The sequence below is a fragment of the Nomascus leucogenys genome, chromosome 4, assembly GCF_006542625.1.
Source record: "Nomascus leucogenys isolate Asia chromosome 4, Asia_NLE_v1, whole genome shotgun sequence".
In the NCBI taxonomy this organism is placed as follows: Eukaryota; Metazoa; Chordata; class Mammalia; order Primates; family Hylobatidae; genus Nomascus; species Nomascus leucogenys.
Genome location: NC_044384.1, coordinates 91748537 through 91768218, shown reverse-complemented (window position 1 = coordinate 91768218; position 19682 = coordinate 91748537). Strand labels below are relative to the sequence as shown.

Here is a 19682-nt window from a genome sequence, read left to right as displayed (position 1 = left end):
CTGCTTACCCAAAGGGCTCAGTCGGCAGCAAGAGCTCCCCACACCTGACCCTCGGTGCCGGACCACTCGAGGGTGGCTGACACCTGCATCCCTCACCAAGCACATCACCCAGGTGACAGCAAGAGTTGGAAACCCCAGGCCTCCTCTAGGGCTTGTGGCTCAGTGGCAGGTGTCCAGCGAGTGCCCTCAATGGGCCTGAGTGGGTACAGAATCTGCCCTCCCCCAACCCAAAAGCCCACATGATGCCATCAGCCCCAGGCCTAGTGCAGACCACGGCTTGGGAAGCAAAAGGGAGATGACAAAATGGGTGTGGACAGAGGAGGCTGGGGTGAGTGGGCAGTTGGGGGGCCTGGGCAGGTGTTTGACTGAGCCTGGGGTCCAGTTTTATCTGGGCCAGGTGGGGTACAGCGTTTTCCAGGCTCCACTGAAGATAAAGCAGCCACTGGCGTCAGCAGGGGCTGTGTCCTGGGGCCATAAACACCAGTGTGTGCTGTACTAGCCACTGGGTGTCAGGGGGACAGCTGACAAATGCGGTGGATGCCCGGCCCTGTCTTCCAGGAGCCAGTCACCTGAGCCCCAAAGGACCTTTTGGGTCTTAAGTGACAGAAATTCTAACCACCAGTGTTTCAAAAAAAGATGAGTTTCTTGTCAGGCAACACAAGTCAGGGCAGGGGTGGGTGTGGACCCCAGAGCAGCTGACCAGTCTGGATGGGGGTGCTCCCCCGTCACGCCACAGGGCCAGCTTTTCCACAGTGCAGGCTGGTCAGTTTCCAGGTAGGGACACGGCAGGGCATGTTTTCTGCCCGGGGAGTTGTGCCTGTCAGGGGAGACAGCCCCATGACACTGCTGTGCCTCCGGGGAGGCCAGGAGGGACAAGGAGCGGTTCCTTTGGGTGAGGGTCTGTGGTGAGGCACCAGGAGGGCCATTGTCCGCTGGGGAGCTGCTGCCCCCTGGGGGTTCTGCTGGAGGTCGGCAAAGGTCAGTGCACAAGGCCCAGGGTGGCCAGCTGAGGAGAGGTGGCCCCACAGGTGGCAGGCCAAGCAGCTCAGGTGTCCGAGGGAGGCTGGCCAGCCCCGGGTTGTTCCCGGCCATCTAAACCCCCTCTGTGGTCAGCAGCCACCAGCTGGCTTCCCTCGCCACAGTGCTGAGAGCCTGCTGGGAAGGAAGGCCCCCCCTGAGCGGTGGGAGCCAGCAAGGCAGGCCCGGGAACGGGGGAAGTAGCTGGCTCAGAGGCAAGGGACAGGATGCCGTGGCTCTCAGAGTAAGTCCCCACAGGCCAGCCTGGGGAAGATGGGGAGCCCAGAGACAACCAGGCCTCCGCCTGCACTCCTGGGCCCAGGATAGCAGCCCCCATGAGGCTGAGGGGCCCTTTTGCCTGCTGAGCAGGACAGCCCAATAGGGCCGATGCCAGGCAGAGCCTCGAGAGTCTGAGTGAACCACATTCGGCCCTGGCCAAGGCAGGGGGCACCATCAGAGAGCACCCACACCGCCCTGAAGAACCATGTCCAGCCAAGGCCTCCTGAGACTCCCAGGCCAAGCAGGGAAGGCAGAGCACACAGCACAGCCTACGGCCCCCCAGCTGCTCTCACCAGCCGCTGCAGAGTGGGTGCCCATGCCCACCCTCATCCCATGCTCCCCAAACAGGCTTACTCCAGGGGCCACCACCCTGGGCCAGCATGTCAGCCACGGAGGACACGAGCACCGAGCAATAGTTGATCTGGAGGAGGGAAACACGTCCGGGAAGCTCCAGGGCTCTCTCAGGACAGCAGGGGACAGGCAGCCTCCCCATCTCCCCTCCTGCCAGGGCCCCCGCTGCCCTGTGACTCCTCCCTCTGGGAGCTGCTACTCAAAGGCAGGGGTGAGTGAGGCTCCCGTGAGGCGTGTAGAGTGAAAGGCGAGGGGTCTTCAATGTGAGACCCCTCATTTAAGGCTGTGGCCTCTCAAGTGGCAGGGTGGGAGCAGGCACAGGCGGGGATGGCCCCTCTTCCCCAGGACCCTCCTCTGCCCACTGGGGTGCTCCTGTCCTGGCTCTGGTCTGCCTCATCTCTGTGAATGACTAGGCAGGGCTGTGGACACGTCCCAGTAGCCCCACGCAGCCACCCGCCTCCCGTCAGGGAGAGGAGCTCCGGGGCTCTCTTGCCTGTGACTCCAGAGACTTGATGCGCTTTTCTTGCTCTCTCAGCCCCCCGAGGTACTTGGCAACGAAGTCCACTCTGCGGCAGGAGAAGGCGGGCAGGCTGTGGATGGCCACCCAGCGCTCTGCGTGTGGGGAGCCTCCCCATCCCCCCAGGCCTCCCTGTGTGCCCGAGTCTGGGGTGCCCTGTCCCTTTCCCTTCCCCCCTCATACCCAGATCTGGTGGCACCAGGACCCCTCAAAGTGCACCTGGTGCAGGTACAGAGCACTCTATGCCTTCCCGGTAGGGCCGGGGTGCCATCCCTGCCTGGGCACACCCCCCAGCAAAACGGTGCAGGGCAGGCAGTCGGGAACAGGCCCCTGGAGCCAGGGCTGGAGGGAAGCCAGGGGTGGGCAGTCCCACTCCTGAGACCACAGCAGGGAGGGCGCCACAGTCATCGTGCACGCTCCCTTTTTGCCTGGCCGGCTGTCCCAGCAGGGTCCTGCACAGGTCAGGCTGGAAAGCCAGGCCCCTGGGCTCGGCCAGAGCCCTGCCCCTACCCCTTCAGCGTCAGTTCCCCAGCTCAGATCCTCTGTCACTGGCGCCAAGGGCACATCCCCGCTTAAAGACAGCCCGACACCCACCAGTGATCAGGACAGGCCCCCGCACCTGTGGGCGGTTTTCCGCAGCACCTCCCCTTCGCTGTCCCTCCTCTGCTTCTCCATCTTGCTCAGGAAGTTCTCCTTCTGGACTGTCTCCCAGGTGACGACTTTCTGGTCCAGGGGGTCTGGCAGGTCTCTCTCTGGGAAAGCCAGGCGGCAGCCAGCATTACTAGAGCATGTGGGCCTCAGTGGCAGAGCCCAGGCCTGGTCCCGGGGCGAGGTAGGCCAGGCGGAAGGAGTGAGTGGGGCCCAGCCAGGGGATGGAGGGCAAGAACAGCCCTGTGCAGGGACGGCCAAGCTGCAGGGGGACGGGCTCAGCTGTGTCAGCCTCACAGAGCCCAGCTGAGGACCCATGGGGCCGAGGAGGGGCCCAGGTCTCTCCAGACCCGCCTCCGGCGCACAGCCCCACCCTGGGACCCGCCACCTAGGCCTCACCCAGGTGTTCCCGCTTGTGCTCGGCCTCACCCAGGTGCTCCCGCTTGTGCTCGGCCTCACCCAGGTGCTCCCGCTTGTGCTCGGCCTCCTTCTTGAAGACCCTGCGGAGCGCCAGGCTCAGGTGGCTGAGCAGGATGAAGGGCGGGGCCAGGGCGGGGCGCTCGTGGTACTCCACAATCAGGTTGTAGCGCTGGAACTTCCAGAACATGTCTGCGTTGCCCTGCACCACCTGGAACGTGTAGCTGCAGGGGCACAGCCGAGCCGTCACCTACCGGCTCCCCACGCCCACTTGGGGGACACATCCCCCCTGCACCCTGATTGCTGCTGGGGAGCCCTTTTTGAAACCGAGGCCCAGCACTGCTTCTGCGTTGCCTCTGGGGTGTGTCACGAGGGGTCCACTCTCCTTGGGTCTTCCCTTGTCCACTCTGCTCTCCTGGACAAGCCCAGAGTTCTCACCACAGCACAGGTCCCCCAAAGACCCAGGCCCTGCTTCCTGGGACTGGGAGGGCGGCCCACAGAGTTCCCGGTCTTGGGCAGGCAAAGCCCCGCAGTCCAGGCTGTGCCGCCTCCTATCTGCCCTGAGGCACCAAGCCCCACCCTCCACGGTGCACCAGGTGGGCTGCAAAGGAGGCGGTGTTAGGGAATGACCCTCTGCTCCCTCCGCTCCAGGGCTCTCTCCTCCAGGGGTTGGGTGGAGTCACCTGAACATGGCGATGAGCAGGTTCATGAGCAGCACGTTGGTGACCAACAGGAAAGTAACCAGCAGGAGGATGACCAGCCAGTTGGCATAGAGGCTGGGGCAGGACGGCGAGTCCTCCAGCAGCAGTGGGTGGGTGGAGCAGTTCACACGGGCTTCTGGAAGGCAAGGGTGCTGTGGGGACCAGACTAGGGGCGGCCTCAGGCAAATGCCCCAAGATAGTTTAGTCCTGGTGTTGAACCCAGGGGACAGGGGTGCTGGTTGGGTGACCCACTGTCCCAGTTCACCCAGGACGGCCTGGGTTTTAGCAGCAAAACCCCCATCACAGCAAACCAGAACCAGACGGGTGGTGAGCCCCACCCTGGGCCCCCTCTGCCATGTCTGCTGAGCTTCCACCAGGGGCTGGAGTCAGCCAAGGCCACAGGCCCTGGAGGTAGAGCCAAGACCCCTGGAGGGATGGAAGGTGGGGGACAGAGGGGTCACGGCACACAGGTTTCTGCTGGTTGTTGCATATGTTAAAACCTCCACCCCTCCTCCAAAAAAAGCCTCTGCTGTTGAAGGTTTGGGGAGAGCTGCTGAGGAAAGGGAGATGGGGTCCTTACAGCAGGACTTCTCAGAGCCTTTACAGCACTAACACCTGTGATTATATTCCAATCTTGGGAATAATTCTGCCACCTTTCCAAAATGTATTGAGCCAGCAGGCTCAGGACAGGGCTTCCTGCAAGCCCTCAGGCACCGATCCCACACTGGGTCACTCAAGTCAAGAACATTCTTCAGGCAGTGCAGTCTGGGAGCTTGCAGGCTGAGCTCCCTCAGCCCTGGGCAGGGACACCCTGGAGGGGCGGCAGATCTCACTCCAGTCCCTTAAAACCAGACCCTCACACCTGCTTCTCCCTTGCAGGGCTCAAACCTGGACCCCCACCCCACCCCAGCCTGCAGGGCAGGAGGAGGGAGGAGGGAGCCGCAGTGGGCGTCAGGGTGATCAGGGTCCCAGACAGAGGCCAGAGCGTGCCCCGGCCATCCAGGACCACATATCCGCTCCATATCCTAATGGGAGCTCCTCTCTGTCCTCCCTCCCCAGCCTGCACGCTGGCGTGTGTCTGTGTGAGCCTGTACATGTGTTCGGATGTGCCTGGCACACATGCTCATGTGTGTCTGCGTGTGAGCACACTGGCACACACACGGGCACATTCAAGTGTATTTCAGTGCCTGCCAGCTCCAGGTTGCCCTGTGGTGGGTTCTGGGGGGTCTCCCTGTTCCCAGGTTCCTGCCTCTGTGCCTGGGTCCTGAGCTGGAGGGTCCGTTCTCCCTCCCAGGGTGAATTCCTGCCTTGTTTTTCCCGAGTGAGTTATTGTGATGCATTGGCCCATGTGTGAGTTATTGAGTGTTTGTGTGTGCACTGGCAGTCAGTGAACACCAGCCCTCCCCACGCTCCCACCCCAGGCCTGCCCCTCCTCTGTCCGCCCTGGCCACCTCCAGCCCATGAATCTGTTCCTGGGCAGACTGATGACCCCTGTCCTCCCTGCACTCTGGAGGAGCGGGCCAGGGCCAGCCTGGAGAGCCTGTTTGTGAAGCCGTAAATCTGTCTGATAAAAGCAGCTCTGAGGAATGAGACCCCCACACCCTCCCCGACTCTGTGATTTGGGAAGGCGTCACCAGGCCGGGCTGGAAATTAAATTGTCCCTAGGGCCTGGAGCCCCGGAGAACAAGCTCATCACCACAGCTCAACCCCAGCTCCGGCTTGGCACGAGTGCAGAGTGGGGCAGGGGGCTGTTCTGGGCTCTGAGGAGACCTGCAGGCTGTACAGGAACTGTCTGAGCCTCAGTCTCCCTCTCAGCCCAGCCTGTGTTAGTGAATAACTCTCTGCCCAGCAGCATAAGGGGCTCACAGTGAGTGGCTGGGGTTCAACCTGAAGGGCCCAGACACTTGCTTGGCAGCTGAACGAAGCCCAAGGAATTGCAGCTCAGAGAGGAGAAATGACAAATCTGAGACTGTCAGTGGGCGGCCGGGGCTGGCCCTGGTGCAGGCGTTCCAGCACGGGGCTCTGAGATCCCTGCAGCACCACAGACCTCCCTGAAGCAGCACTTGGAGCAGGGACCCCTCGGAGTCTGTTTCCCTGCCTTCTCCCATCGAGAAGGAGGCTACGGCCAGGCCTGTCTCCTCACACAAATGGCTGGGACTGGCCCACCAGAGATGCAGCCACTCAAGAAAGAGGGGACACCCAACCCTGCCCTGGCTGGAGGCACCCGTCTAGAGCTCCTCCTGCCCCAAGGGGCCCTGCGGATGGGGCAGTGTTGGAGGCCATATGGTGAGGGCGAGGTGGGGTCGCAGGCAGGCAGGGTCTGGTTAAACTAATGGCCTGGAAAATGAATGCCTGTGATGAGCAAACACCAAAATGTCAGGAGGGGCTGCGGGGGCTAAGAAAACAGCCCAAGGAAATGAGCTGCGCTGGGAGAGGCGATTTCCATCACGGCGTTGCCCCCGCCTGTCCCCGGAGGCCTGTGTTTGCTCCGGTCTGGCCGTCATCCCATCAACAAATATTTATCTCGGGTCCTGAGTACCACTCCACAGAGGTCGGGGTCAGGGCTGGGCAGCACGTTGTGCCATGACTGCCCCGTGCCGGGCAGCCCCAGCCGCCTGACACCACCTGAGCAATGTTTCCCTGCACCTTTTCTGCCAGATCTCCAAGCCTGTGGCACCCTTCGAGGGCCCCAGAGGCTGGCTGGCTGCTGGTCCACCTTCCCAGAGGGGTGTGTCCCCTCCCAGGTCGGGGCTCCTCACTGAGTCCCAGCCATCCCAGGGGCCTGCACAGGTCCCTGCCCCACCCCAGAGCTCCCCACCAACCCATCACTACAGAGGCCCCCATGGCCATGCGGCTCTGACCCCCGCCCCCTCCCCACTGCACTGGCTTATGAAAAAATTTCCAGAGCCTTCACCAGCCCCAGCCGGCTACAGGGGTCGGCCTGGGGACACCAACAGGCATGGACAGGCCACACACACACGTTGCGGTGGGTCCCCAGGAGCAGCCAGGGTGCCTTTAGGGGCGGCCTCATGGCGGAGGGGCCTTGCCAGCAGGATGGCGTAGGGGCTCTGGTGGGTGCCCTAGGCCAAGCAGGGCCCTGTGGGAGGGCAGAGGCCAGGGGCTGTGAGGAGAGCCGGAGGGCCCAGACCCCGGACGATGGCTGGGAAAGCCTTTGGGCCCACTCTGTGCCCTTCGTGCCTGCCTATCCCTTCCCCCCGCGATAGACCACCCCCAGAGCAAGACTTGCCGCTTGGCCTCCCCAAGCAGGAGGCAGCCCTGGCTGCCTTGGGGTCTCCTTGTGTCTCCTTCCCAGCCCAAGGCCCCAGGTCGGGGCTCCATGACTGGAGCTGCCTCTGCCTCGGGAACCAGACCTGGCCCTTTGGGGTGTGGGGGGCCTGGGGACCAGGCCTCAGCCACTTTCCCCATCTCTGCTCCAGGCTGGGGTCTCCATGGCCCCAACAGACCCGTCTGGAGAGCCTCGTGCCCAGGGCTTGTGCACACAGGCCTCCACTTTCTCCCCGCCCCTGCCCCCGCTGGCTGTGTGCAAACCATCAATCTCATCCAGTGGGATCTGCCCAAAGATCTGCAGGTAAGGCCGGTAGAGCACCCGGCGGAAGATCCACTCCAGGCGGCCGTCATGGGGGTGCAGCAGCGCCTGGGTTGTGACGCCGTAGGCCACGAGCCACACACTCAGAAAGAAGAGGAAGAAGAAGACGTCCTTCATCTCCACGGAGCAGGGGCAGAGAGAGGGGTGTCAGTGGCCAGCCGGGTGGGGCCCGGGCAGGGGGCTCGCTGTCCCTCCAGGGCCAGGGCCCCTGGGGGCTCACCATGCGCTCTACCACGATGATCTTGGGGCCCAGCTGCTTGTGTATGGCAAAGATGTGGATCAGCCGCAGCGTGAACACCATGAAGTCCATGGCGAGGACTGTGCGGCCAGCCTCAAACGCCGAGGGCAGCATCCTGGAGGACGGGAGGCTGATGGGGCTGCAGGGCCCAGAGAGGGGCAGAGGCTTCCCCAGGGGCACACAGCATGCCAGCTGCGGGCAGGGCCAGGGCCAGGCCAGGACTCCTGAGGCCCTAAGTGGCTTCATCTTTTGTTTATTTATTTTTAAGAGACAGGGTCTTGCTCTGTCACTCAGGCCGGAGTGCAGTGGCGTGATCACGGATTGCTGCTGCCTCAACTTCCCTGGCTCAAGTGATCCGCCCACCTCAGCCTTCTGAGTAGCTGGGACCACAGGTGCCACCGCCACACCCAACCTGAGTGGCTTCATCTGGAAGCCTGCCCACAAGCCGCCCTGAGGCCACACGGCCTCTGGGCCCCACAGACCTGCAAGTGACACCCACGATGAACAGGAAGATAGCCACCATGTCACACTTGTTCCAGTTGTCCCCCACATACAGTGTGAACTTCTTCACCAGGTGTGTGTCCTCGTCTGTGAAGAAGCCCTGGGAGGGAGGCAGGCAGTCCACTGACAGCTGTCCAGCCCCCCTCGCTGGGGACAGCCCTATCTGGACAAGCTCAGATCTGTAAGGATCAGGGTTCAGTGTGCCATGGGGATCAGGGTTCCATCTATGACCAGGGCCCAGGCTACCAGTGGGATTAGGGGTCCACTGAAGCTATCTGGGGACAGAAGCTGAGGTCAGTCTCCACTTGGGGCCAGGGCCTCTTTGTGCCCAGGGTCTAGGGATCAGTTTATGCAGTGTCTGGACTCAGTCTGTGATACAGGTCAGGGTTCGGACTCTGACGAGGGAGACCATGGTCATGCTCAGTCTGAAGCAGGGATCAAGGCTCAGTCTGAAGAAGGGATCAAGGCTCAGTCTGAAGCAGGGATCAAGACTCAGTCTGAAGCAGGGATCAAGGCTCAGTCTGGAGCAGGGTTCAGGGCTCGGTCTTTGACCAGGATCATGGCCACTGGTGACTGGGAAGATGGGAGGCCCCTATGCTATTCTTGTTCTACAGTTGGGGTGCCCTATCCCGAGAGGGCAGGACCCAGCTTAGGTTGCCCAACCTGAAGCTGCAGAGTGGAGGGGACCCAGGCTGTGTGGCCACTGACCTGCCGGATTTCCTCCAGCACCAGCGTAAAGACCCAGAAATAGAGGGTGACCTCGGGCCCTGAGGGGCCCTGAGGGGGCGGCTTGAAGTCCACCAGCAGGACATAGGTGAACAGGAAGAGGAAGGCGAAGTACATGACCACGTTCCCCAGGAACACAGTCACAGGAGCGCCCCAGAACTTCCGCCAGCGTGTGAGCAGGAAGACAGCACGTGGGCCTCGGTCACCCTGAGCCCTCGGCACCTCCACCAGCTCCTCCACCCTGTGCCACAGAGAAGGCCGCAGTGCTGAGGCTGGCTCCCAGCCGGGTGCCCCACCAGAGTCCAGCCTCCCAGCCACCACCCGCCAGTCCCCTCCGCCCTGCCCAGCCCTCTGCCTCGCACCGGCTGTGCAGGCCATACAGCGGGCTCTTCTCCGTGTCCAGGCTGTCCAGCTCCTGCAGGTCCTCCAGGCCTGTCCTCAGGGGAGCTTCCTCACTGCGAGCACAGGAGAGCTCAGGGCCTGCAGGAAGGGCTCCCAGAGGCACCTGCCTGGCTCCAGGCACTTGGCCATCAAAGCGCCCACTGGGATGCCGGGGCTGTGGGGAGTGGGACCCACAGGGAGGCTGGACTTGGGGGCTACAGAGTCAGGCTGCCACCAGCACTGGCGAGGCCCAGGCCCTCCCTGTGGCTCCGGCACATGCACTGCTGCCTGCCCCGGTCAGGCAAGCAGCCCACAGGCCTGACCCACCTGAAGGTGATGAGGTTGGTATAGACGAGGGCGGGGCAGAGGAAGGCTCCTAGCAGCCGCAGGATGGGTGTCCCCGCGGCCATGTCCCCCCACCAGATCCTGGTCAGGAAGGCCTGAGGTGAAGGCAAAACTGTTGGCTCCAACTCTGCACCTTTGCCCAGGCTGCGCCCTGCCCCAGGAATGCCCTTCCCCCAGGTGCCTGGCCCACGTGAGCTGAAGGGGCACCCAGCCCAGCCCTCCCTCCTGGAGCCCCCGTCCTGGTGGGGGACACGCTCCTCGCGGCATTCATTGCAGGGGTGTGGGGTCCGACCCTCCCTCCTGGAGCCCCCGTCCTGGTGGCAGACGCACCGCTCGGGGCGTTCATCACAGCAGTGTAGGGTCTGACCCTCCCTCCTGGAGCCCCCATCCTGGTGGGGATGTGCTCCTTGGGCCACTCATCCCAGGGGTGTGGGTTGAGCTGTTGTGCCCTTCACTAGGGAAAAGCTTGGGTTTGGGGGTTGGGGAGGACTAAGAGGAAGAAGTGCCACTTCCACTGAGCCCAGAGGCAGGAGGAGCGTGCCTGGTGGAGGAAGCCAGGTGGGTGCCTTCCGGGAATAGAAGCCCCAACCCGCCCCCTCCGTGCTGAGGACGGGAGTGACAGGGCGGCTGCAGGCTGGGAAGTCAACTCAAGCTGGGCCCAGCTCGCCCGCCCGCCCCACCCCCGGCAGCTCTCCTCGAGGACAGCTGGCACTCACCTGAACGCCGTCGTGGGCAAAGAAGGCCTTGGCGTCAGCCTCAGTGGCCAGGTGCAGGCAGGTGGTCTTGCTCCAGCAGCGGTTCCGGCGCACCAGCAGGGCAAAGGCGCGGTCCTCACTGTTGCTGTAGCACTCAGAGAAGAGGTCTGCCCCCGGAGGCCCCAGCCGCTAGGACGAGACGCCCATGCCCGGCCCGGCCCGGCCCCCGACGCCCCTCCTCCATCCCCTGCCCAGACCTGGGCTCTGAGGCTGCACCCTGCGTTCACCACACAGGGCCCAGCCAGGCCTTCTGCCCCCGCCTGGCCTGCTTCGGGCCCTTCCTGAACCTCCGTCCTTCTCCGGCTCTTTCCCTCCCCCAGCAGGATGAGGGGAGCCTCCGCCACACTAAACGTCCCTCATCCCGCGGCAGGGCCCAGTGTATGCCCGGGGTGTGAGGCTGTATCTTCCTCACCACGTGCACAGCGGTCCCACACTCAGGGTCTGGGGCCGCCTCAACCCCAGGCAGAGCAGAGGCAGAGCCGTCCGTCCTCTCCTACAGAGGAGGCCCCTGAGGGCACCTGGAGCCCCACGGTGGTAACAGGCAGCCCTGGCGAGGCCCAGGACCCTTCGTCTGACCCCTCTATCACATCCTCCCCTGCCGCGCGGGCCTGGCCCCAGCCGGTCACTCACCAAGGGCCAGCTGCTCGTATTTCGCCTCGCGCATGGCTCGGGCCGCCTCGGCCTCCGTCTCCAGGTGCGACATCTCTTTGAGGATTTTGCAGGCGGCCAGAGCGGCTGCCACACCTTCCTGGCCCTAGGAGACCTGGTCTCAGGAGGCCGTCCCTCCCCTGCCCCTGCGCTGGGCCCGCGGCCTCGGCTCACCATGGCCCAGAAGTAGGTGGCCATCTCGTGGTGGTTCTGCAGCACGGCCCACAGGAACAGGTCCCGCCAGGGGTTCTCACTCTTCTGGTCCAGGTCCAGCAGCCACTTCTGGCCTGTGGGCCGCTTGGCCGGGCCCTTCTCCTGGAGGACACGGGGGTTGGCCTCCTGCTGCGGCCCCAGCCTCACCCTCCATCCCCACGGAGCCCCGCTCACCGCCTTCCTGCGACCCCCGGGCCGGCCGTCCTGGTAGAAGCCTCGGCAGGCGTCCTGCAGGAAGTCCTTGAGTACGCGGGAGACCTCGTGCAGGGAGAAGGCCGGTGGCCCTGCAGGTGGCTCCCGGGCCTGCTGCGTGCCCAGGCCGGCCAGCGTCAGCCGGGCCTCCTCCTGCTTCCGCTGCAGCAGGTCGAAGAGCAGGCTCTTGGGCGACACAGAGCGGTAGAGCTGCTGCAGCCGCCCATACGTCAGGAAGTCGGCCACGTCTGCGCCGTTGTCCACAAAGAGGCGCACAAACTCGGGCTTGTTGCTGACCAGGGCGTCCACCATCACCTCCTCCAGGTCACAGGACTTGGCGGCCATGGGCACCCGAGGGAAGCGGGACAAGAGAGTGAGCAAGAGACAGGAGGAGGGAGGCCCAAGGAAGGAGAGAGCAGGGAGCATGGAGATCCATCCCCAGGGCCAGGTCATGCAGACCCTCTCGCTCTCCTGCACCCCAGCCTGCCCCCTGAATTGGGGCAGGCACAGAGGGGCAAGTCGTGAGCAAATGCTGAGGGTGTCACAACCCCCTTGGGCTTTGGGGACAGCTGGCACCCAGCCAGCTCTGCCTGGGCCAGTGAGCAAGGCAGAAGCCCAGGCGGAACCATGGCCTGGTCTTGCCCCGGACCTTGGGACAGCTGAGCAGAACGGGCTCAGCCAAGCAGCCCGTAGGGTGCAGGAGCAGGCAGCGTGGGCAGCTCGGGCAGTGCCAGGATGGGGAGGCAGGTAGGCAGGGCTGGGAGGCACCTTCCACTCCACGTCCCCATTGAAGATCTCACTCTTGGCGATGTCCACGCGGTCCCAGGCCACGGCCAGCTTGAGCTCATCCAGATAGTCCTGAGGCTCCTGGCTGTGGCTCTTGCAGGCTGTGGGCAGAGCAGGCAGGCACTGGTGAGGGTGGAGCTGAGGGCCTGACAGAGCCGGGGCACAGTGTCCCCGAAGGTGGGCTGCCTAGAGATGCGGAAACAGGAACTTCACGCTGGGACTTGAGGGGGCACATGCGCCACCTCCGAGCACCAGCAGGAGGCACGAGACTTTGTGCAAACCGCAGGAGAAGGCGTGCTGCCCTGGTCTGCATCGGGACGGCCCATCTGCTCCCATGTGAGGCAACTTCCTTGGCCGCAATGGGGGTATCCCAGCTAACACCTGGGCCTTGAGGCCACTTCCTGGCACTGAAGGTCCAGGACACCCTTCCTGGATGTTGTCGGGGGAGCACGCTGGGCCACATTTCCTCCACTGGCAAGGGCATTTGGCCATGACTTGGTGAGGTCGCTAGGGTCACTCGAGGGAGGCCTGCAGCACCTGGGCTGGGTGCGCCTGCTGGAAACTGCTGTCCTCCAGACTAGCGCGTGAGGCTTGCCAGCCTCAGCCTTCACAACCGTGGACCCCGTAAGACTATGGTGCCTCTCTCAGGCCACTGGGACCAAACTGAGACTCGTGAGAAGGGGAGGGGGAGTTCCTAAACAGGGGGTTTTTTTGACCTTCTTGTCCTGGTGAGGTTTCTAAACCCAGAGCCACCCGCAGTCCAGACACCCTTCCCAGAGCGGCCCCTCACTCAAGGTGTCCCCAGCCCCTGCTCAGCAGCGCCCCTCTCTGCTGGGGCTGTGTCTGCCTGCCAGCATCCAGCCCTTCAGCACGCGTTCGTCTCCAACAAAAAGCACATCAAATGCTAATCAAAATTTTCCATCAGTGGATGAAAAGATGCATCAACCATGGTCTGTCCACAGGCTGGAACCTGACTCCGCCTTACAAAAGGAATGAAGCATGGAATAATGGCATACACTGCAACACGGATAAACCGTCGAACCCTCCCGCTGCATGCAGGGAGCCATGGACACGAAATGCCCATCTGCAAATCTATAGAGACAGGAAGCAGATAGATGGTTCCCAGGGGCTAGGGGAAAATGGGGAGTGAGTGCCAAGGGGTATGGGCTCTTTCTGGGGCGATAAAGTCTTCTGGAATTAGATAAAAGTGATGGTCGCCCCACCTCATGAATATACTAAAAAACCACTGAATTGGCCAGTGCGGTGGCTCATGCCTGTAACCTCAGCACTTTGGGAGGCCGAGGCGGGCGGATCACGAGGTCAGAAGTTTGAGACCAGCCTGGCCAACATAGTGAAACCCCATCTCTACCAAAAATACGAAAACAAAATTAGCCAGGCATGGTGGCGGGCACCTGTAATCCCAGCTACTTGGAAGGCTGAGGCAGGAGAATCGCTTCAACTCGGGAGGTGGAGGTTGCGGTGAGCCAAGATCGCAGCATTGCACTCCAGCCCAGGTGACAGTTCGAGACTCCGTCTCAAAAAACCAAAAACCAAAACAAACAAAAAACAACCTCCCCCACCAAAAAAAAATACCACTGAATTGAGAGCTTTAAGTATAGTTTTAAGTTGTGGTAACAAACACATGTCATAAAACTTGCCAAATACAGAGAGCTTCATGAATCACATGTCATCTTTCCTGGGAAGGGGTAGGCGGGTGAGCGTCACAAACGTTGGCCAGGCTGTCAAGCCCCAAAGCGGCTCAGAGCATGAAGCTGCTCGATGGCGCCTGCTGTACCCACCCTGCCTGCCCTCACCTTTCACCAGCGCCTTTAGGATGACCGTGTCCAGCTCCTCGGAGCCCTCCTGCTCGAAGTCATACACGGTGAGCAGGTGCTGGTGTGAGGTGATGTTCTGCAGCTGGGCACCAGAACAGAGCCCCCATGGGGCCGCCTCAGCCACGACGGGGGCAGGGGCAGGCCGTGGTCGACACCAGTGGAGGCACAGGCAGTGTCCCCAGGTGAGCCTTGCAACCTGCATGCCCACCGCCCACCGGGCCTGGCCCAGGACCACCCGCAGACCAAGGGGCTGCCTGGGTCTCTCTGCTTCCTCTGGGCCTGAAGCGAGAGTGGGTGGGGGGCCAGGCAGCCTGAGGTGGGAGGAGTGGGCTGGAGGCTGCATTGCAGGAGCTCTCCCAGAGGACCAGCCCCACCCCCGGAGGAGGGGTCGGGAGGACAGGAGAGGGGGCAGCACATACCAGCTTGGGGGCAGCACATACCAGCTTGGTCCAGCGCACGATGTCCTCCCAAGAGAAATGCTCGCTGGGGAACTTCTCCTTAAACTGCTTCTCAGCCACCTTGGGCACCAGGAGGTGGGGCTGGTTCACTAGGGCAGCGAGCACATCGGCGATGCCCCCTGAGCCTGCCAGGATCAGCCATGGGGCAGCCTGCTCCACGGCCCTGGAGATCCTCTGAGATGGGAAGGGAGGGGAGAGCGGACCCCAGATCAGCCCGATGACATCTGGATGCAGGTGTCAGGGGTGCCCCCATCCCTTCCAGCCCTGTCCCAGGGGTGCCCGGAACCCACCACACCCCTCCACAAGGCTTCAGCCAGCCAGGGGGCCTCAGCCAGGCCCCTACCTCCAAGGTGCTGGGGTCACCATTGACCAGCAAGCAGAGGACAGGGATCTCGATGCTGCCAGTGCCTGTGGACAGGGCACCCATGAGGCCTGAGGACCCTCCGCCTGGGGTGACCACCCAGATCTCAGGCTCTCAGGCCACCACATTTTCTGGCCAAAAGCTGGCTCTTCCAAATAAAGTGTGGGCTTCGTCTGGGCCACGTGGCACAGGCTGCTTATTACAGCCCCTGCCATATGGGAGCCGAGGGCTCCAATTCTAACCCGCACTGCCCAGCACGCGCACTTGTGGCAACAGCTGGCATATGGCTGTTAAAATACAAAGTGACATGGAGGAAACAGAGCATCCAGCCCCGCAGGTGCACTGCCGCACTGCACGTGCTCACACTGAGCATGGCAGAGGCAGCATCTCGACCACCGACGGAGCTCTGCTGGGCGGGCTGCTCCTGACCACTCAGCGAACCGAAGAGGTACAGGAGGGAGTCTTCAGGCTTCTCCCCCAAACAGAAGCTGGAAATGAGACTTCTATATGTGAAGCCCCCAGAGAGGCCTGGACCTGCCTGCGTCTTCGGTGAGGCAGCGAACTGCCTGGAGGTGCCTTAGAATCACCCACAGGGAACTGGGCTCCCAGGCGGGCCCCTGACTTTGAAAGATGCCTCCTGATTGAATCTGGAGGATAAATCAGGCCTGGCCAAACGGTGCCCGGGCCAGCGGGGCTTCCGCAGAGCAGAGCCGGACCCTCTATGTCCCCAGACTTTGACGAGACTTTGTGTTCTCAATTCTAAAGAGTGCTCAGTTGACCGGGCACAGTGGCTCACTCCTGTAATCCCAGCACTTTGGGAGGCCAAAGCAGGTGGATCACCTGAGGTCAGGAGTTCAAGACCAGCCTGGCCAACATGGTGCAACCCTGTCTCTACTGAAAAAAAAAAAAAAAAAAAAAAAAGCCAGGCGTGGTGGCACATGCCTATAATCCCAGCTACCCGGGAGGCTGAGGCAGAATTGCTGGAACCTGGGGAGGTGGAGGCTGTAGTGAGCTAAGATTGCACCCCTGCACTCCAGCCTGGGGGACAGAGTGAGATTCTGCCTCAAAAAAAAAAAAGAGGGCTCAGTTGGCCTTGCCAAGAAATTACATTTTTGTTTCTAAATATTGTATATTGTTCATAGATGTTATAAATTATTATATGCTTGCTAAATATTGTATATTGTTCATAGATATTATGAATAATTATCTGCTTGTTTACGAATATTATTTACACACTAGCATTTTCTTAAAGTCCAGCTTTTGAACGTGCGACTGGCCAGGGGTGCCCATTTCTTGGGTGACGCTGCCCTCTGGCGGCAGCATACCTCATGCCTGGCGGGGGGAAGTAGCCCTCTTTGAACTCACAGATCTCCTTTTGCCTCTTGGAGCCCCAGAGCCTCTGACCATGGCAAGGCCCAGTGAAAACAGAACTGCACCTGCTCTGGTGGGAATGTCACCGTCCAGTCAGAGCCACTCTGTCCAGCTGTGCCTCCTCCACGTCTCTGCCCAGACAGCTCCTCCTCCCAGGCCCCCACGGCCCAGGTCTCGGTGCTCAGGCATGCCAGGTGCGTTCTGCCTGGGAAGCCCTCCCCCTTCTCCCTGGTGGTCACCCCCACCCTCCCACAGGCGGGTCCCTGGATCCCCACTGGGTCCCAAGGCAGTTGCCCACCAATAGCTTCCCTGGGTGGCTGGGGCAGGCCTCACCCCCGTAGCCCGTCCTCTGCTCCGAGATGTGCTTCTCCAGCCTCAGCCGCAGCTCCGTCAGCCCATCGCCCTTCCCCGGGGGGCCTGGCTCCACGAGGATGAAGTGGGAGAGGTTGCTGTCCAGTGAACAGAGGGGACCCTGGCTGCCGCCGTCATCCTCAGGGTAGTGGACAGGAAAACCCTCCTGTGCCCATTCAGGGAGACGAGGCTGAGCCCTCGGGAGGCAGCTTGGGCTGGGTCCCGCTGCGGGATCCTCCCTGCCAGGCCGTGCACACCACGCTATGGGTCTCTGCACAACGCTTCTGCCTGAGCCTTGGTTTCCCCACCCTTCAGACAAAAGGAGGGACGAACAGCTGGGGCCCGGGGACCCTCCTTCGACAGTCAGGGGCAGGGGCGGTGGGGAGCGGATTCTTTTAGACAGAACCATGGAGACAGCCGGGGCTACCGGAAGCACCTCCTTCCCGACTCTAGGGCTGGCGTCCAAACATCCACCAGGGGCTGCCTGGGCCTCCCTCGGCAGTGCCTTAGACAGACCCCAGCATGGGGGACGGAAGCTGCTTGCTCAGGCTTGGAAAGGGCTTGGGGCCTGGGCCTGTGTGGTACAGGAGGAGGTGAGGGCCCCCGCCACAGTCTACGCTGGCCGTTCCCTATGCGGTACTGCCACCTGCCGGCCGTGTGCTGGCTCTGCCAGCTCCCTGCTCTTCCTCCAGCCCGAGTCCTGTCCTCCCAGAGCTCTGCCCGCTGCCCAAACCCTTCTGAGCTCCTGCCTCCAGGCCCCCAGCGGTCATGGTGCTGGGAGCTGGACGTGCACCTGGGCCTCCTCCAGAATGCGGCGGTGCAGGATGCGGCCCAGCGAGGCCATGCCGACAGCAACCACACGGACCTTGGTGGACGTGCTGGCCAGCGAGTGGTCGCGCACAGCCTGCCCGACATGCCTGGCCAGGCCCACGCGGAGGGCACTGGTCAGGATCCAGGCTCCTGTGGGGACGGAGGAGGGGCTCATTGTGCCGCACGTCCCAGGTCTTCTCTAGCTGGCCCCACGCCCTAACCCCTAGGCCCAGTCAGCAGCCAGTTACCCGGGAGCCAGGGGTGGGTGCTGGGAATGCCTCAAGGCGGGGTGGGGAAGCCGAGGCCCAGAGACGGCAAGGCACCCACCCAAGGCTGCTCAGCCGCGGAACTGGCTGGGCCCAGAACCTGTGAAGTGGCACCCCCACCCCACCTGGAGCGCACAAAGTCGGGCCCAGTCCCCCCACCGGGCTCTCTCCGAGACAAATCCGACACAACTCTGTCCAGCTGCCTCTGCTGGGCCAGAATCCCAGGATGTTTTCCCAAATGACAAAGCCCTCGGCCCGTGTCTGGCTGGAAGATCTCTTTGGGTTTGCCACAATCATTTCTTTAGTGAGGGATCCTGAAACCTCAAGTCCTTTTCTCCTGGGTATTGTGTAGGCCAAGCTGCCTCAAAAAAGAGCCCAGCCATTGGACTCTGGACCCTACAGCTGGCGGCCCCACTGCATCCCCAGGGGGTCCCACCTTGTATACACCCGGTGCTTTGGTCCCAGGTGAGTGGGAGCAGGGACATCTCATGGCAGCCCATGGGCCCTGCCAGTGGAGGGGGCAGCTCTAAGGAAGGGCCAGGCCCAGCTGGGGGAGGTCCTGGTCCAGTACCTAGGCACTGCTGCACCTGTGGGTACTGCAGAGGACGGGCTGAGAGTTTTGGGAAATGTCCTCGCGATGGCCTGGAGAGTCAGGGTGTCGGGCTGCCGTGTGGGGTGGGAGCGCTGCCCGTGCCGGGTGGGAGCTCACCTGTGCTCTGAGCCGCCTTCACCAGCCCCTTGCGCAGCACATCCCGCAGCCAGGACTTCATGGCGAAAGGCTGCTCCTCTCCCACCAGGGACACCACCAGGTTGGGGGCCGGCAGGTGCCACTCAGCAAGCAGCAGGTCAAAGAGCACAGACGGGGCCACTCCGCTCGGCACCCGTACAAACTGCAAGGTGGGTCTGCAGCTCAGGGCTTTCGGGGCACGGGGCATGGGAGCTGCTGGGCATTGGGGGGGCTGGACACAAGGAGGCACTGGGGAGGTGCTGAGCATGGGGGGACACTGGGCACTGGGAGGTGCTGAGCATGGGGGGCTGGACATGGGGGGACACTGGGCACTGGGAGGTGCTGGGCATCAAGGGGGCTGGACACAGGGGGTACCAGGGAGGTGCTGAGCATTGGGGGCAGGTGGCAGGAGGAGAGTGGCCCCCAACACCCCTTTTGGGACAGGGCCAGTCCTCCCTTGACCTGCTGTGTGACCTGGACAGTCATGACCCCTTTCTGGGCTGGCATCCCCCTCAGCGAGCCGAGGCCGCTGGACAGAGGTGGGGCCCTGGATGCACTTGACCTTGTACCTCCAAATCTCTTGGGGGGACTTCAGGGGTCCCGGTTATTGCAGGGAGGTAGGAGGCCGGCCAGAGCCACTCCTTCCAGCTCTGGAACTCTGCCTGTCTGGGGGCTCTGAAAATGGCCCCAGGGGAGCAGACCCCAGGGGTGAGGAGGACCCTGGCACTCAGCTTCCAGGGAACGAAATGGGGGCTCGTGGGTTCCAGGTCAAGGCGGACATCACCTGAGGCCTGGGGGCTGCCCCTACCTTGCCTCGCTTCTTCCCAGACCCTCCAAAGTCGACCTCGCCCCTGTGCAAGTCCAGCTCCCGCCCGGCTTCAGCATCCCCGGGGCTTCCGGGACAGGGGCCTTGGACATCCTGCATGGTGGCCTCTAGAGCTGCAGGGATACCCTGGCCCTTGAGGGCTGAGAAGGCCCATCCCCACCTCCCACCCCTCAGGGGGCTGGCTCTGCCTTTCCCTGGGAAGCCCCTCTCCAGCCAACATGCACGAGGAGACCTGGGGACTGCCCCCAGGCATCTCTGCCCCAGGGACCTTCTCTCCAGCCGGGCCCTGCCCAGCGACCCCCTGCAGCTCCAACTCTCGCTGCAGCACCGCCTCAACCAAGCTCCTTCCTAGGTG

The 19682-nt window shown here is 62.7% G+C and overlaps 1 protein-coding gene across 3 annotated transcripts; it reads right to left on the bottom strand.

The window, feature by feature from the left end:
* Positions 1-624: 624 nt before the first annotated feature.
* TRPM5 (transient receptor potential cation channel subfamily M member 5) lies at positions 625-19429 on the bottom strand. Of its 3 annotated transcripts, none has more exons than XM_030811470.1 (24): positions 19310-19429; positions 18484-18664; positions 17492-17658; positions 16681-16864; positions 14959-15023; positions 14598-14789; positions 14137-14239; positions 12305-12423; positions 11519-11869; positions 11306-11446; positions 11114-11237; positions 10445-10590; positions 9711-9823; positions 9365-9457; positions 8985-9243; positions 8258-8376; positions 7758-7890; positions 7480-7654; positions 3913-4066; positions 3272-3453; positions 2784-2916; positions 2141-2213; positions 1651-1717; positions 625-1152 (listed from the first exon to the last, which is right to left on the bottom strand). In XM_030811470.1, the coding sequence occupies exons 1-24, from the start codon at positions 19424-19426 to the stop codon at positions 1046-1048; spliced, it is 3498 nt and encodes a 1165-aa protein (XP_030667330.1). In that variant the 5' UTR covers positions 19427-19429; the 3' UTR covers positions 625-1045. The 3 variants fall into 3 exon arrangements, with proteins under 3 accessions (XP_030667330.1, XP_030667328.1, XP_030667329.1); XM_030811468.1 differs by having other exon boundaries at positions 682-1152; positions 2141-2237; positions 19310-19426; XM_030811469.1 differs by having other exon boundaries at positions 682-1155; positions 19310-19426.
* Positions 19430-19682: the final 253 nt, after the last annotated feature.